The 15,224-nt window shown below is 55.5% G+C and overlaps 1 protein-coding gene across 1 annotated transcript in view; it reads right to left on the bottom strand.

Annotated features, from left to right (window-relative positions):
- ANKRD27 (ankyrin repeat domain 27) overlaps positions 1-15,224 on the bottom strand; it is a 40,668-nt gene that overhangs the window by 11,352 nt on the left and 14,092 nt on the right. Inside the window, exons 10-22 of the mRNA XM_045533068.1 lie at positions 14,278-14,399; positions 13,125-13,203; positions 12,461-12,593; positions 11,906-11,998; positions 10,109-10,236; positions 9,500-9,582; positions 8,497-8,612; positions 7,957-8,049; positions 6,468-6,665; positions 4,900-4,959; positions 4,668-4,787; positions 3,441-3,485; positions 866-988 (exon numbers count right to left, since the gene is read on the bottom strand). Coding sequence (XP_045389024.1) covers positions 866-988; positions 3,441-3,485; positions 4,668-4,787; positions 4,900-4,959; positions 6,468-6,665; positions 7,957-8,049; positions 8,497-8,612; positions 9,500-9,582; positions 10,109-10,236; positions 11,906-11,998; positions 12,461-12,593; positions 13,125-13,203; positions 14,278-14,399 — 1,393 coding nt within the window. The remainder of the gene's footprint in view (positions 1-865; positions 989-3,440; positions 3,486-4,667; positions 4,788-4,899; positions 4,960-6,467; positions 6,666-7,956; positions 8,050-8,496; positions 8,613-9,499; positions 9,583-10,108; positions 10,237-11,905; positions 11,999-12,460; positions 12,594-13,124; positions 13,204-14,277; positions 14,400-15,224) is intronic.

Below are 15,224 nucleotides of genomic sequence, written 5' to 3'. Positions count from 1 at the left end.
CCAGGGCGAGAGAGCAAGACTCTGTCTCAAAAAAAAAGGCTATATACTATGTGACTACATTTATGTAACATTTTGAAATGACAAAATTACAGGAATGAAGAACAGATTAGTGGTTGCCAGGTTAGGATGGTGGGGTGGGGTGGCAGGAGAGAGGTGGGGTGGTCACCAAAGGGCAGCTTGAGCGCTGCTTCTTGTGGTGAGAGAACTGCTCTTTACCCTGAATGTGGTGGTGGGTACACAAACCCAGACACGGGACAAAACTGTACAGAACTAAATGCACAGGCACGCGCGCACACACACACACACACACACACACACACACACACGCACGCACACACGAGTACAAGTAAAACTGGGGAAATCTGAATTAGGAGCCATGGATTGTACCAGTGTCCTACATCCTGGTTGTGATTCTGTACTATGGTTTTGCAGGGTGTTATCACTGGGAGAAACTATTCTCCCCCAGTGGAAGGGGACAAGGGATCTCCCTGTGCTTGGCGGGACAGTCCCCACGAAGGGTGAACCAACAGGAGCCAAGCAGCAACAGAACTTGTGTGCAGCCTCCCCTGGGGGCTCTGGCCACATGGACTGTCTGTTCATAAACTGCTGCCAGGTGGCTCAAGGGCCCCGGCAGCTGAAACACTAATCACGGGGCACGTTCCTGCTCACGCACCCGCCCGTCCAGGAAGCCGGGAGCCCAAGCGTCAGCCTGTCTCCCCCCTGGATCATCGATCCCCACTGTAGCTCAGGGGATACCTATTCATAGCCACTCGGCACAGAAATCATCCGGCTGAGAAGCAGAGCACTTTCCTAGGGGGAGGAAGAACTGCCCCTACCCCAGCCCACCAACAGAAGCAGACCAAACCTTTTGAGCTGGAGCACATCTGGGGCACTGGCACAATGGGTGACAGAACTCGAGGTCCGCTGCACTGACAGTGTCCCCCACTTCATCCAGGTCTTCCTCTGTCCACTCCAAGAGGTAACGCACCTGGCGACGGAAAGGAGGAGAAACCGGAGCTCGAAACTCACCCGCGGCTCCTCCACCAGCTGCGGAATCTGACGCTCACTCACGAGGAGCTGCTCCCAAGGCGGGGCCTGCGCTCCCGGCCCGCACCGCCCGACCGGCCCCAGACCCTGGCCCGCGCCACCAGACCCCAGACCCCGGACCCCGGCCCGCACCGCTCGACTGGCCCTAGACCCCGGCCCGCACCGCCCGACCGGCCCAAGTCTGCGGCTCCCTCGGCAAGGCTCCAGGGTCACCTGTGCTTAGGGGTGACCCTCTCTAAATCCCTCTAATGGGGACAGGGAGAGATTAAGCTACCATTTTGCAGCTACGTCAGAGTCTTTTCTTCTGTCTTAGAGGGGGCAGACGGCGCTGGGGCAGCTCCTTGTCCTCCGCCATCTAACTGACACGACCACCAGCCCGCCAGGCGGCTCCAGACTCCTCCTTCCTCACTTGACGGAAAACTCCCTCTGGGGAGGCAACAGCTTGTCCAAGGGCACACACCTCATAAGCGGAGGTCGGACCAAAACGCAGCCTCCCGGCTCGGTGCCAACATCCTGCTCTGTCCGCCAGGACACGCCGGCCCCCGGGGGACGCCGCTCATTTCTTCGGAGAGACAGGGTCTCGCCACGCTGCCCGGGCTGGAGGTAGTGGCCACACGGGTCACAGTGCACTGCAGCCTCAAACCCTGGGCTCAAGGCATCCTCCTGCCTCCTGCTCCCAATGGAAGTATCGAAAAGACCCCCAAACAGGTCAAATCTATGTTCCAATAAGGACTAGTTTCCAGTATATTCAATGTGAGAAAAGAAAACAATATAAGCACATTTCTAGGCCTGCTTCTCAGCGCCCAGGAAGTCGGGATATGCCCGCAAGGGGGGCCGCAGGCTCCAGGAAGACCCTCCCGGACCGAGCACAGACGCTCCTGGGTGGAAACACCAAAGGCTCTGCCCAGGGGCCTCACCCGACAGCCCAGCTGCGGCAGACCTCTTGCACTTCCTCTCGGCGGGAAGAGGGGACCCAGGCGGGGCGGGCGCTGCTGAGCAGGTGGGCTCAGCTGGGGCTTAGGAGGCCATGCAGATTCGTTCAGACGGTGACCCCAGGGCACCGGGCGGTCCGTCTCTGCTCACCCCCCTCGGCCCTGCCCACGCACAGCAGGAGGAAGAGCAGGCATGTCGCGACACGGGGCGGTCATTACTGTGCCTCCACAGGCCGTGCGCTGGCCCACACCACAGTGCTAGGGGACCCCAAGGTGGCCTCCTTTGCTTCCTCCACAGAATGCCGGGTCCTCCTGGCGCTGGTCTCAGGACGGGAGCTATGGCTCGGTGTGTGCGCCCCTGAGCCTCGCGCTGAAATCTGGTCCCCGGTGTGGGAGGCGGGGCCGAGTGGGAGGTGCAGATTCCTAAGGAATGGCTGGGACCACCCTCGCTGCTGCCAGCGAGCTCTGGCTCTTAGTTCCCGTGACAGCTGGCTGTCAGAAAGAGCCGGACACGTGCCCCTGGGCCTTCTCTCTGGCCAGGTGATCTCTGCACGTGCTGGTTCCACTTCGCCTTCCCACACGAGCGGTCGCAGCCTGCAGCCTCAGCAGAGGCGGATGCTGGTGACATGCTTCTTGTACGGCCTGCAGAACTGGGAGCCCAGGAAACCTCTTTTCTTTACACACTACCGTGTCTCAGGTATTCTACAGCAGCACAAACAGAGTAAAACCAGGAGCAACCCAGCGTCAGCCAGACACAGACACCCCCGTCCCGCTCAGAACCGCGTGTCACTCTGATAGATTGGCAGCGGCCTCTGGGCAAAGGCAAACACTGATCACGACGTGCAGACCCTTCACGTCCCAGAGGCTGTAACAGTCAGATCCCAGCAATTTGTGTTCACCACCGCAAACTCAATCAGCAGCAGAGAGCACTCCAGAAATACACGTCACTGTAAAGCTCTCTCGTGGTATGATTCATTCAGAGCAGCTAATTTGGTAAGCACCTAATTTACTACCCCATTAGCAGTGGACACATTCCTTTCAGGAACTGAAGACAAACCAGGGAAACTGTTCGCTGGAACCTAACAAAGGCTGCTCTGCCGTCCACTGATCGCACTGTCGGAAGTGCCCTATCACCTGACGGTGACGGTTAGGACAGATGGTTTCTTTGAGCCACGATTTCCTCTCCAGGTGCCAGTCCAGGGAGCCCACACCATCTCCTGACTCCCCAGAGCCCCCGGCCTCAACCTCAGCCTCCTGGCGCAGGAGTCACGGCGCCCACAGCTCCTGCAGAACCTCACGAACGCCCCTGGGCTCTGCCCTCGCCGCCGCAGCCAAACCTTCACTAATACACCACCTTCTACGCGGAACTGAACTTGAACATGAACTGGAGGCAAGAAACACAGGTGGGCCGCTGTCTTAAACCAAGAGCAGGCTTTTTAAAATGCACTTCTAAAAACTCACCATTTCTAGATCTCCATCAGCAACCGCTCTTAAAAGTTTTTCTACCTTAATAAAAGGAAGAGGAATGTTAGAAAAATGATTTTAATAAGATAATGACAGTTATAAACATTCCAAAAGCTAGTAGCTTTCATTTGTCTCTTGATCTGTGGAACTTTGACTCATTTGGTATCTTTCAAACGTATCCCTAAAACTGTTCCAGTAGGACGTCCTAGGAAGTTGCTGGTGTGCACAGAACCCATTGCCATTTAAGGTCCACAAAACGTAACTGTCCTTTATGTGGAAAGGTGAGATGACAGTCACCTTGAGGCACAAGTGCCTCCTGAGAAGCTGCCCCTCCTGTGATTGAGAACGACATGTGCCGCGCTCGGCTCTCACTGTCTCGAGCTGAGGACACCGCGAGGGGGACATCCCCCCCCCCCCCCCCGGGAGGGATTGCGGGTCTGTCGGCCTTTGACCCTGTCTCTCGGCCTCTCTGCTCTGGTCTGCACTGAGCGAGGCTGGCTGCGCCCTCCGAGGGCAGGTCACGTCTTGGGGGTGGTGGGACACGAGGGCAGAGTCAGTAGGGGGTCCCCACCCATGGGGAGCTGTCAGCGGAACGGTGGTACAGCCACACAGTGGTCCACCCTTCAGTCAGGGTGAGGCAGATCTACTGGGCTGACACTGAACAAGCTCTAAGATAAATTAAACAGAAAAAAAGATATAAATTAGCGTTTCCAAAATGCAACGTGTGCCTGAACGTGTCTACGTAAACATGACGTGCGTCAGGTTAGCACGTCAGGTTATTAATAGGGGTGCTCACAGCGTGGGGACATGGAGGCCGGAGGGCAGAGAATACCACACACACACACACACACACACACACACACTCACTCACACACTGGCTTTATAAAATGATCCGAAATCACTGAACCTATGGGTGACTTTACTTGTCTTTTTCTTAGAATATTCTCTCTCCCTTCCTCTTTCTCTCTAACACACACACACTCCTCCACCAAGCAAAGAGCTCCACTTAGGGCGAGGACCACGCAAGGGCAAGAGGGTGAACAGCGGTGTGACGTGCAGCGAGGTCCATCTCGAGGACAGCGGCCTTGGCCACGGCGTTGAAGCAGCTGGCCCGCAGGTGGCCAGCAGGCTGAGGGTGGCCCTGGTTGGGCTGTGGGCCTTTAACTGGCCATAACCTCAGGGCCGCCATGTCCTCTTCTCTGCCGCCCAGTCTGGAAGCCTCACCTCTCTGTAGTCTTTCTGGGCGTCCTCTGGCTTGGAGCTCGCCGACACGGAGGAGAAGCTGGAGGTGGAGGAGCCCTGGCTGATGGAATCCACAGAGCGCTGAGGGGACTTCACAGGGACCTGCAGCCAGGGAGCCCAGACGAGAGAAAAGATGTGGGCACGGAGACGCCTCAGGGCCAGGGAGGGGCCCTGGTCTCTACTGCAGCCAACTGGCACCGCGCTGCTAACTCACCTCAGAAGACTTCTGCCTCTTTTCGAAGGACAGATGGCAGGTTTCCATTACAGAGAGAATCTAGGAGGACACGGGGGAGAACAGTGCCACTTGAGGTGGGTGTATCCCCTTAACAAGGTGCCATATCACCCACACGCCCACTGCCTGCCTTCCTCCTTGGAACATGGTGCAGCGAGTGTCTTATGTCTTGCAGCCCAGCCACCCCCCTGCAGACGGAAGCAGGACCCGGAGCAGGTGGGAACTTACTCAAGATCACGCCCAGAGAAGCCTGGGCTTCCCCCATCGTACCTGCTCCTCCTGTCCGCAGGGAGCAGTCAGTGCCTCCCAGAAACAGGCTGCAAAGACGAGAGACCCCCAGACACAGAAGGGGCCTCAAACGCTACCTCGTCCAGCCCCCAGGCCTGCTTGTCCATCGGCACCCACGGTCTCAAGCAGGGACGGCTCAGCGCCACGCCTAGGCGGCAGCCTGCCCACCCCCTGCAGATCTCCCTCTGGACGGGCCTCTGGTGGAAGCTCCAGTGGCAGAAGCACCCTCCTGCCGGGGCATCGCGGCACCTCAGGCCCCGGCAGCACCGCTCAGCCCCGCCGGCTCTGGCTGCCACGAAGCTGCCACCTGGAGGGCGAGTGGGCAGCCCGGCCAAGGGCCCCGGAGCAGGGACTTCACCTTCAGAAACTGCGCTCCTTACACCTATGCTGCGTGCCCTCGCCACACAGAGAAACAACTGAGGGGGCGCGAGGAAACCCCGGAGGGGACGGATACGCCATGGCATAGACTGTGGAGATGGTTTCACGGTGTAGCTGTTTGACACCAGTCCCACTGCAATAAAGTGGTTTCCAAAAAAACGAAACCGGGGCTACTCCCAGGATGAGACGCGACACGCTGAAAGAACACTCCAGAAGGGAGCTGGAGCCGCAAGAGGGAGGCAGTAAAACACCAGAAGGCAAAACACACTGGCTCACGGAGCTGCCGCCCAGGGGTGTCCTGGACGCCCCTGGGGGCCGCACGTCAAGGGCCCGGCTCCCTCTGGGGCGGCTGCCCACACGCTTCCCCCAGGCGTCACCACCAAGGCGGCCCCCCCGGGCACCCGCACCCCCCAACACTCCCGACGGGGGGCACTTTCCCAATGTGTTGCCAAAGCTATGTTTCCAGAAATTACTGCCAGGAAAAGGCAAGTGAGCCCAATTAACAAATCATTTATGAAAGAGATGAGAATGCGGTTTCCAGGCGCTCGAGGGAAAGTATCGGAAAACAGCCCCACCCTGGCCTGCTCCCTGTCCCCGCTCCCTGTCCCCGCTCTGCCTTCGTTCCGTTTTCACCCACTCTGCTCACGGACACATCAACCACTCTCCTGGGAGTAGCTCTTGGAACAACACTGAGGAAAAACTGCTAGTAAAACTGAAAATAATATAAGTAAAACCCATTACCAGCGAGGCCCCAGATGCAGCAGAGAGCAAACGGGCCAAGTTCCGCCCCCGGCACTAACGCACAGTTTGTCCTCCAGGCCAAGACCTGATCTATGGACATCGATTTTTTAAGTCATGTTGCCACTTGGGGAGAAAAGCGCTACCTTGGGGTTCAATGCGCACTGGAGCGGTGTCTCCTTCAGCCTGTTCTGGAGCTCGGTGGACGCTCCGTTCTGCAGCAACGTCTCTATGATGCCTTGGTACCCCCAGCGCGCAGCGACGTGCAGGGGCGTGTCTCCCTTCTCGTTGCCGACGTCCAGCCTGCACGACTGCACGTCATAGTAGACCAGAGCCTTCACACACTGCGGGGACATGAGAAACAACACCATTAACTAAATGCCAAGCCTCGGGCGCCGTCTGTGCTCCCCTTAGCTTCAGCCCACGTCCCAGGTCGCCAGCGGATCCGCTCTCCAAGCAAGTGAACAGCAAGAGACAGACCCGGGGCTCCCCGGGACCTGATCACGACACCTCACTCCTTCAAGAGGATGCGACAGCCATGAGTAAGAAAAGGCGGGTTAAGCGTTCGATGTCTGCACGTGCCAAACAGTCACCACCGCAGGTCTGAGACTGCGCCCCTCGAGAGGCCTGCCTGCAACTGTCCCCAGGCTCCAGCATTCCACAGGCACTTGGATTGGGGGAGTCCTCCCCGGTTCCCTGGCTGGTGAGGTGGCTCGCTAGGCCTGAACTATTTTGGCCCATAACAGTGTGGTTTATGTGAACACCTGCTCTGCTTCTAGGGGTCTGGGACTGTGGTCAGTCCTTGGCGGGGGGTCCCTACGTGACCAGCCTTCAGTAAAACTCCTGGGCACTGAGTCCCCAATGAGCTTCCCTGGTAGACAACACTTCATGTGTGTTACATTCCCAGCGACTCTACGGAGAGAACCGTGTGAAGCGCACCCCAGTTTCCTCTGGATTCACCCAGGAGCCTTTTCCCTTTGCTGACCGTGCTGTGGCCTTCCACTGTGATGAAACGACACTATGCTGCGTTCTGTGCGTCCCCCCAGCAAAGCACTGAACCGGGGTGGTCCTGGAGATCTCCGACACGACACACATCACCGTGCAGCCATTAAAGAACGGCCTAGGCCCACACTGAGCGACCCAGAGGCTTCCACAGTGTAGTGTCAAGTTAGGAAAGCAAGTTGCACAAAACATGCAGAGTGTGATGCCATTTCTGCACATCAGCCACCTGGCCCGGCCCAACCCGACCTGAGTATAAACCAGCTGTACGTCCCTATGGAGAGAAGGGGAAGAAGGGTAGGAAGGGAGAAGGGGTAGAAAAATTAACACACTCATAGTAACCAGTAAGTGAAAATGGAAATTATAAAATTCCTTGATATTACCGTAAAACTTTAATATGAATAAAAGTAGGAACCAGATGGTAGCAGGGATGGAGGAAAATGATTTAATTTCAGGATAAAATAATGGACAATTAAGTTTTAGATTTCTCTTACTTCAACATACCACATGCATTAAAAATTCTTGTAAATTAAATTACACACCCAATGTCCCAATCATTATCGACACAAAACACGACATGGAACGCATCAGCCGTTCACACGTGTGCGCGAGTGAGGAACAGCGAGCAGCACTCACGTCTTCGTGGCCGTAGGCGCAAGCCAGGTGCAGCGCGGTGCTGCCGTTGTTGTCCTGCACGTCGGCGCTGGCCTTGTAGTGCAGCAGCAGCAGCTTCGGAGAGAGAAGGAAGCAGATGAACACAGGCATGACCCCCAGCTGGCCCTGCGGGCGCCGCGTCCCCAGGGAGCTCGGCCTGGACTCCTGGAAGGGGGGGGTCACTTGCTCCCGCCTTGAGTCTCGTTTCCGTCTACCACTACTAAAATTATACCGCTGCGCTCACCCTTCCTGACAAAGTTTAGAGATGGAAGAAACAAGTCCCCAACCCCATCCTTTCTTCTCTCAGATGGAGAAGTTTCAAATCTGAGCCTAACGACTTTGTCCAGTGGACGCGGGAAGGTGTCTCGGTCTCCCACCCTCACTGCTGCTGCCGCAGAGCCAGGGCGGGACAAAGAGGCGGGTACAACCCAGGGAGCCAGGGACGCAGGGACAACCACACAGTGGACACGCAGAGCCCGGCTCGTCCAAGCACCACGACACCACAACAGCACCACCGCTCACCGTCACGCTCTGATAGCCCTTCTGACACGCCAGGTGGAGCGGGGTGGACCCGTGATAGTCTGTGGCGTTGACCACGGCACCCTTGGCAACCAGGAGGTCGACGAGGGACGCCTGCCCTGCAGGACAGATGACTTCAGGACAGAGAAGGAAGGGGCTTCCCACCCCCAACCGCGATACAACCACTTCGCCCTCTTAGTCGCTGGCGGGAAACACACCAGGAGATGTTTTTTCTGCTTGAGAGGAACCAGAGCCAACATCGAGTCAGGCTCTGCTGACCCAGAGCGCACCGGGGGTGGCTTTGGAGGGGACCCTGCTGAAGTCCCCTCTCAGCAATAAAAGGTAATAGGAAAGAGCCTTAGACGTCCACAGAGGAGTGTGTGATTCGTTCATTCACAGGATGGATTATGCAGCCATTAAAGAAACAGGGACAAGGAGAGATGTTCTTACATGTCACCCAGAGAAAAACAGCCCAGTACGGAGCAGCGTGAGCCCCGCAGTGTTATGTATTTTACACACACACACACACACACACACACACACACACACGCGCGCGCGCATGCAGAAACTCCAGACGCTCATAAATCAAAATTATCTCTGGGAGACGGGAGGATGGCCAGTGACTCTGGAGGAGTTTGCGTTTTCTACTTTCAATGTTCATTTTTCGAGACAATAAAATTATTTTTCAGGGGCAGAGCAACAAGAACCCCAAGGTGACAATTCTGAGACTCTTCCTGCTGCTTGGGTCCAAGCCTTCCCTCGCTGGCCGGCCAGCCCAGGGGCGGCCCAGGCGGCGTCTCCGCGCGGAGAGAGCCATCTGTGCGTCTCGGCCAGCCCGGAGGCAGCGCGCTGGCCATCCAGGGCTGCGGGACACTTGCTTCTCTTTCTCCTTCCAGCCCTCGTCGGGGGCCCATGGTGGAGACCCTCCCACCACCCCAACCGCCAGGCCCCTGCCGGCTGCCCTGGGCCATCCCTTTGCCCAAAACCACAGAGAGGAGCCACGTACCATAGAGAGCAGCCACGTGGAGAGGGGTATGACCTCTGTCATCTCTGGAGAACGGAGTGACAACTGAGGGATCATTCAACCTCCTAAAGTAGCGGACACAGAAAGACACACCGCGGGAATGGCACGGCACAGCCCCTCCCTGACCAGGCCGGACATGCAGGCACCCTGAGGCCAGAGGACAGGTCACAGGACGCGATCCCAGATGTCTCTTCTGCCCTGTCCCAGGCACCCCCAGCTCCTGCTCGGGCCCCTGCGGTGTGCGGGCGGAGGCACCTCGCCCCACCAACCCTTCGGGCCTCGACACCCTGCGAAACAGCCTGACGAGGATGGCAGGAAACCAGAAATGTTCCCGGGAGAAGCTGACGCTCCTCCCATCCCAAACCCACTTTCTGATGTCCCTGGTGTCCAGCCCACCAGAATGCGAGTATTTCACAACCTCTGCTCCGCCTGGTGCTCTAAAGAGGAAGATGTTGCCGTCTCCACCTTACAGCAGCGGCAGCTGAGGTGTGGTGACGTCCGTCCTTAGTCACACAGCACGCGGGCGGAAGGTTCCACCAGGCCCCGCACCCTCCGCCTCCCGGCACTCGAGCCTCCGCGAGCACCCCTTACCCAGAGACCAGTTTCTCGCAGTCGTCGCAGAAGCACAGCGGGTGACACATCTTCTGGACGGCATCTCTGTCGTGGTCGCCTTGGCTCAGAAGTCTCTCCACTTCTTTCTGGTCACCTGACGCGATGTGCTAAAAAGTGGCATCCAAGACACTATTAATATTAAGGAAGGATTCATTTTTGAAGGTGTGAATTTTTTGAGAGTGCTTGCAGAAACACCTATCTATGTGTTTAGGGATGAAATAATTTGCTCTTTGGGATTTCTTTCAACATAACCTGGGCAGTAGGGAAAGTGGCTGGGGGCAGAGATGAAACTAGACTGCACTATGGCTATCCTCTTTATTTCTATGAATGTTAAAACCTTCCCATAATTAAAAAAACAGGAGCTTCTAGATAGCTGGACACGTGGACGTTCACGGAGGCTCCAGGTGGGTGGCGCATCCAGGGCCATGGGAGCCCGGCAGCCCTTCCCTCTGCACGTCCCATCGTCTGTCTCCTTTGTAATCTCCTTTGTCATGAGCGGCAAACAGTACTGACAGCACGGATCGTGACGCATGGTGTGAGTATTTTCCATATCGAGGGCCAATCAGGTTTGATTATATGGGAATCTCCCGTGCTGAACTGGGAGATTCTGAAATTCAGATGCCCAAACTGAGGATCCCTGGTGACCCCACTAATTACAGACACAACCAGAAAGTGGTCAGAAACCACAGAAAAGTTCCCCAGAAAGTTCACTTCTATCCCAGATTTGGATCCTACAAAGAAAAACATAGTTATGAAAACAACCATCATTTTCATACAGAAGGTACTGACTCGGCAAATCTAAGGGAAAAAGTATGTAAGATAAAAAAGGAGATTAATGAAAGTGGAAAATACACATGAAGAACCTCAATTTTTAAAAAGTGTGGTATCTGTGCAGTGGGATGTTTCATAATCCATCAGTTCATAAAAATGTTGCTTAATAAAAGCATTTCTCAAAAAAAAAAAAAAAAAAAACCAAAAAAAGAACAAGAACAGTGACATGACAAAATCCCTGAAGCGAGAGGCATGCGGGAGGACAGGCACCTCTCTGAACCCGGTGTGGACTTTGACACCTCACTGGGAGAAGCCTCAGCCCCGCCCCTCTGGATTCTGCTGTAGCAGGGCGAGAGGAGAACGGTGCCATCAGCCAGAGACCCCATCGGCGCACAAACCCACAGGGCTCACCCCCGAAACGCCTGGGTGTGCTCCTGCCACGGAAGGAACCCCTCTGGCTCCAGGCAGCTGGAGGCACCAGCAGGCTCCCCCGGGAGGTCACACACGGGCTGCCTGCCGGGCGCCCCGCCAGCCTCCCCGCGGTGGGTCAGTATCCGAGCAGGGCGCTACCCCGTGTGCCGGGTGATCACGCCGCACAGTCGGGCACTGCATGCCCCGCCCAGCGCACAGGCTTGCAAATGCAACACGGGCTCCTCGAGCCAGAGAGGCATCAACTCTATCGGGGCTACCAGCGGAGGTGCCGCTGAACCGGCCTTGAGGAACCAGTAGTATTTTGCTGAGAAAGAAGGACAGCCTAGGCAGAGGGTTCCGAGGCCCAGCGCCTGCCACGGGCCACCCAGCGCAGCTACAGCGCAGCACGCGTTGGGGAGAGAGGGAGGTGAGCGGATTCCAAATTTCAAACCTGGGCATTTCTCCCACTCCTCTCACCGAGCACAAAATGAGCTTCAGTATTTAAGCAGACGACCCTGATGCAGTTTACTGAGACACCCAGAGACAAAGCATCCCTCACGCATCTTTGGCCCCGAAGACATCCCGGTGTCTTACCTTAAACAGGCAGTCAATGGGGGTGGAGGTCATCTGAGACAGTAAGCTCATTCTCTGCTTAAGAAACAGTCTGTCACCGAATCCCTCCGACTCCTGCAGGAAAAACAAAACCACCTGTTTTATCACACATCACGAGAGTCTCGCAATATAATCGCCTCCCCTAGCCAGAGCCTCACCAACCAACCAAGGGAACGATGACGAAGCCACTGAGTCCTAAGTTTACACGTTGATAATCTCATTTCTTGCCTGTCAAGGTCAAGAAATCCAAATGCACCATTTCTGGCTTCTTTTTGCACCCATTCACCTTTGAAGATGACAGGGACTAATGAAGTAGGATATATATGAACACCGTGGGTCCCAGTGATCACTCATCCACTTTCGCCACCGGCTAGGGCTCAGTGCTCCATCTGCTGAGTGGTGTTCAAGACTCACAGTCCTCAAGCAGCCGAGGCCCCATTCTTGGGAGACGACTTAAGAACCCCCTCCCTACCCCGAACCCTATCAAGGATACCGTGTTGCCCACAAAGAAAGGTCAGGGCAGGAGTGAGACCTTACAAGTGGTTTAACAGACAGGCTTCCTTGCCGAATGTATTCAATGGCAGCTTCGATTGAGGTCAGGCAGTATCCCAACTCGTCTTTTGCCGAGCTACTGAATCTGAAGTTTTTGATATAACTCAAATTTGCCATCCTAACAAAAGTAAAAAAAAAGTTTTAGCACTTTATACGCAATTAACACTTCTGCAAAAAACAATGCTATTGGCTTGGGTGACTCATCAAATACCTAAAGTCAAGTCGGACAGTGCAGGGAGCTATAGCCACCTCCCCCTTGGTCTCTCTGCAGAGTGTGTGCAATTAGAAAAACAAGTAAGACTACCTGTTACTTCCCTGAAATAGGCTAGTTTTTAGAAAATTGATATTATAAAGTGAGCTGTGGGTTCTAGCGGGAAGAAAATGGACTTTGGGGCCAGAAAGAACCAGAATCGGCTTCCTGCTCAGCCACCGACTAGCCGCTGTTCCACAACGAGAAACACAAGGTCTCTGGGCCTCAGTTTCCTCATCTGTAAGTGGAAGGACAGCCACCCCTGCAGGAGGAAGGAAGTGGAGCCCGGCACCTGGCTCATAAGAGGTGGCAAGGAAAGGCGCCGTTTCCTAGAGCGGCACAGAAACTAGCACAGTGGGGTGCCGCCATTCTCCAAAGCATCTTAACAAACTCCGTTACCAGTTGGGGATCTCTGTTTTCACAAGCAAATACAGCAGGACTGACAGCAGGTCGTCAGCACACATGGTCTCCAGGTTAACTGCAAGGGGGAAACACACGTGCACAGCCCTCGTGAGGCTCAGATGGACGGATGGGTGCGTGAGCTCCCCCCGCCCTCCAACCTGCAAACCGCACTCTGGTGAGGACACGCGTCAGGGAGAAATGTAACTGCACAATCTCCTTTATGGCGGGCGTCCTGAATAGACGGCAGATTCGGGGTGGGGGGAAAGAACGCCCCCCATTTTCAGAACACGCACAAAAGGAGGTAACTGCGAGCAGACCACATGCCAACACCCTCCTGGACGGCAAAGAGCCCGGCAGCAGTGGCTCCAGACACACATGGAAGGTGCGCCCAGAGCTGTCCCCCAAAGCCTCTTTCTCCTCCCGAGGGAATTTCCATTTTACACTCTTTCTCTTCCTGAAGGAATTCCCATTTTACACACATGGAGTCTAATGCCCACGTGTAGCTTCCCTTTATTTTTTTCATTTTGAAATTTTAAGTCATCTATCCACGTTTCAAAATTCACAGTACAAAGCCACGACTGTCCCTCCCATGCCTGCCTGCCACCGGTCTCCTGTCCCAGAGGCTACAGCTGCTGCTGCTGCGGCTGCACACCTTCCCGGAGACAGTCCACAGACACCACCCAACGCAGGGACGAGTGGCCGTCCCTCTTGTCCTGTGATGCTGGTGCACGTGCACCGGGCACACTCCTGCTTGCCCTGCTCAGCATGCTCTGAAGAGCAGCCCCTGTCTACACACAGATCTGCCTCCTCCTCGTTCATTTCTTCTTAGCTTGTTTTGTTCTACTTTTCATACTGGAAATTTTCAAGCATATGTAAAATTAGGAAGAACATTCTAACAAACTGCTGAACCCCCTGCAGCCATCACCGGCTCGGCCCATTTCCGAGGGCACTCCCTCTCCATCACCGTTTTCCTGCCCTGTGTCTAACCCACTCTCCAAACTAAGCGCCCCCGCAGACCAGACTCCGAGACGCTCACACCGCTAAGCGCCAGCCCCACCCGTGTGACCCGCAGGCCAGCGCCACCCCGCAGCAGACCTTCTTGTCTGGATGGGTGCACGTGCCCTGGCCAAGCCCCTGCGCACGCACGAACCTCTCTGGCTGGGCGACTGCGTGATCAGCCGCACCACCTTTCGCAAGCAGACCAGCTTCTGCTGCGGGGAGGTGCATCTGTTCAGCTGGGCCAGCTCTCTCTTCGCACGAGGTATGTTGAAGCTACAAAGTAATTGGGAAAGTGACAACTTCAGCCCTTCTTCCTTGATCCAGTAACATGGCTCGGGTTATATATGTCTCCCAACAAACCATAAGTGACAGGGAAAAAAGATACTCAAGTCAGTGGCAAAACACAACAGCTTTAAATGCCACTGAGGCTGTCAGGTGACGACGACAGCTGGGGAGCTCACCAGGAAAAAAGGGAAAGCTACACCAGAAATTTGGGGAAAAGATAAAAACTCTTAGCCCCAGGCCGGGCGCAGTGGCTCACACCTATAATCCTAGCACTCTGGGAGGCCGAGACGGGTGGATTATTTGAGCTCAGGAGTTCGAGACTAGCCTGAGCAAGAGCGAGACCCCGTCTCTACTAAAAACAGAAAGAAATTATATGGACATCTAAAAATATATATAGAAAAATTAGCCAGGCATGGTGGCGCATGCCTATAGTCCCAGCTACTCGGGAGGCTGAGGCAGGAGGATCACTTGAGCCCAGGAGTTTGAGGTTGCTGTGAGCTAGGCTGACACCACGGCACTCACTCTAGCCTGGGCAACAAAGTGAGACTCTGTCTCAAAAAAAAAAAAAAGTAAAAAACTCATAGCCCCAGAAGGAAATAGCCCAAGGTGGGGGGACTTTAAACACAAACACTTTAGGTATTTTTGTACCCTGATGAAACTTAAATTAACTCAACAGGGAGTGCCTGTACAGCCAGGTTCCCTCAGATGGGCAGGTGAGGAGAGGCGCACTGCAGAACCAACCTGGGCAAGTCATGTGCCCACCTGGAGCCAGGTGCACAAAACCGCGTCCCTGGTAGCTCCCGTCCAGCCTGC

Source organism: Lemur catta, chromosome 19 (genome assembly GCF_020740605.2).
Source record: "Lemur catta isolate mLemCat1 chromosome 19, mLemCat1.pri, whole genome shotgun sequence".
NCBI lineage: Eukaryota > Metazoa > Chordata > Mammalia > Primates > Lemuridae > Lemur > Lemur catta.
This window is presented reverse-complemented; position numbering and strand designations above follow the sequence as displayed.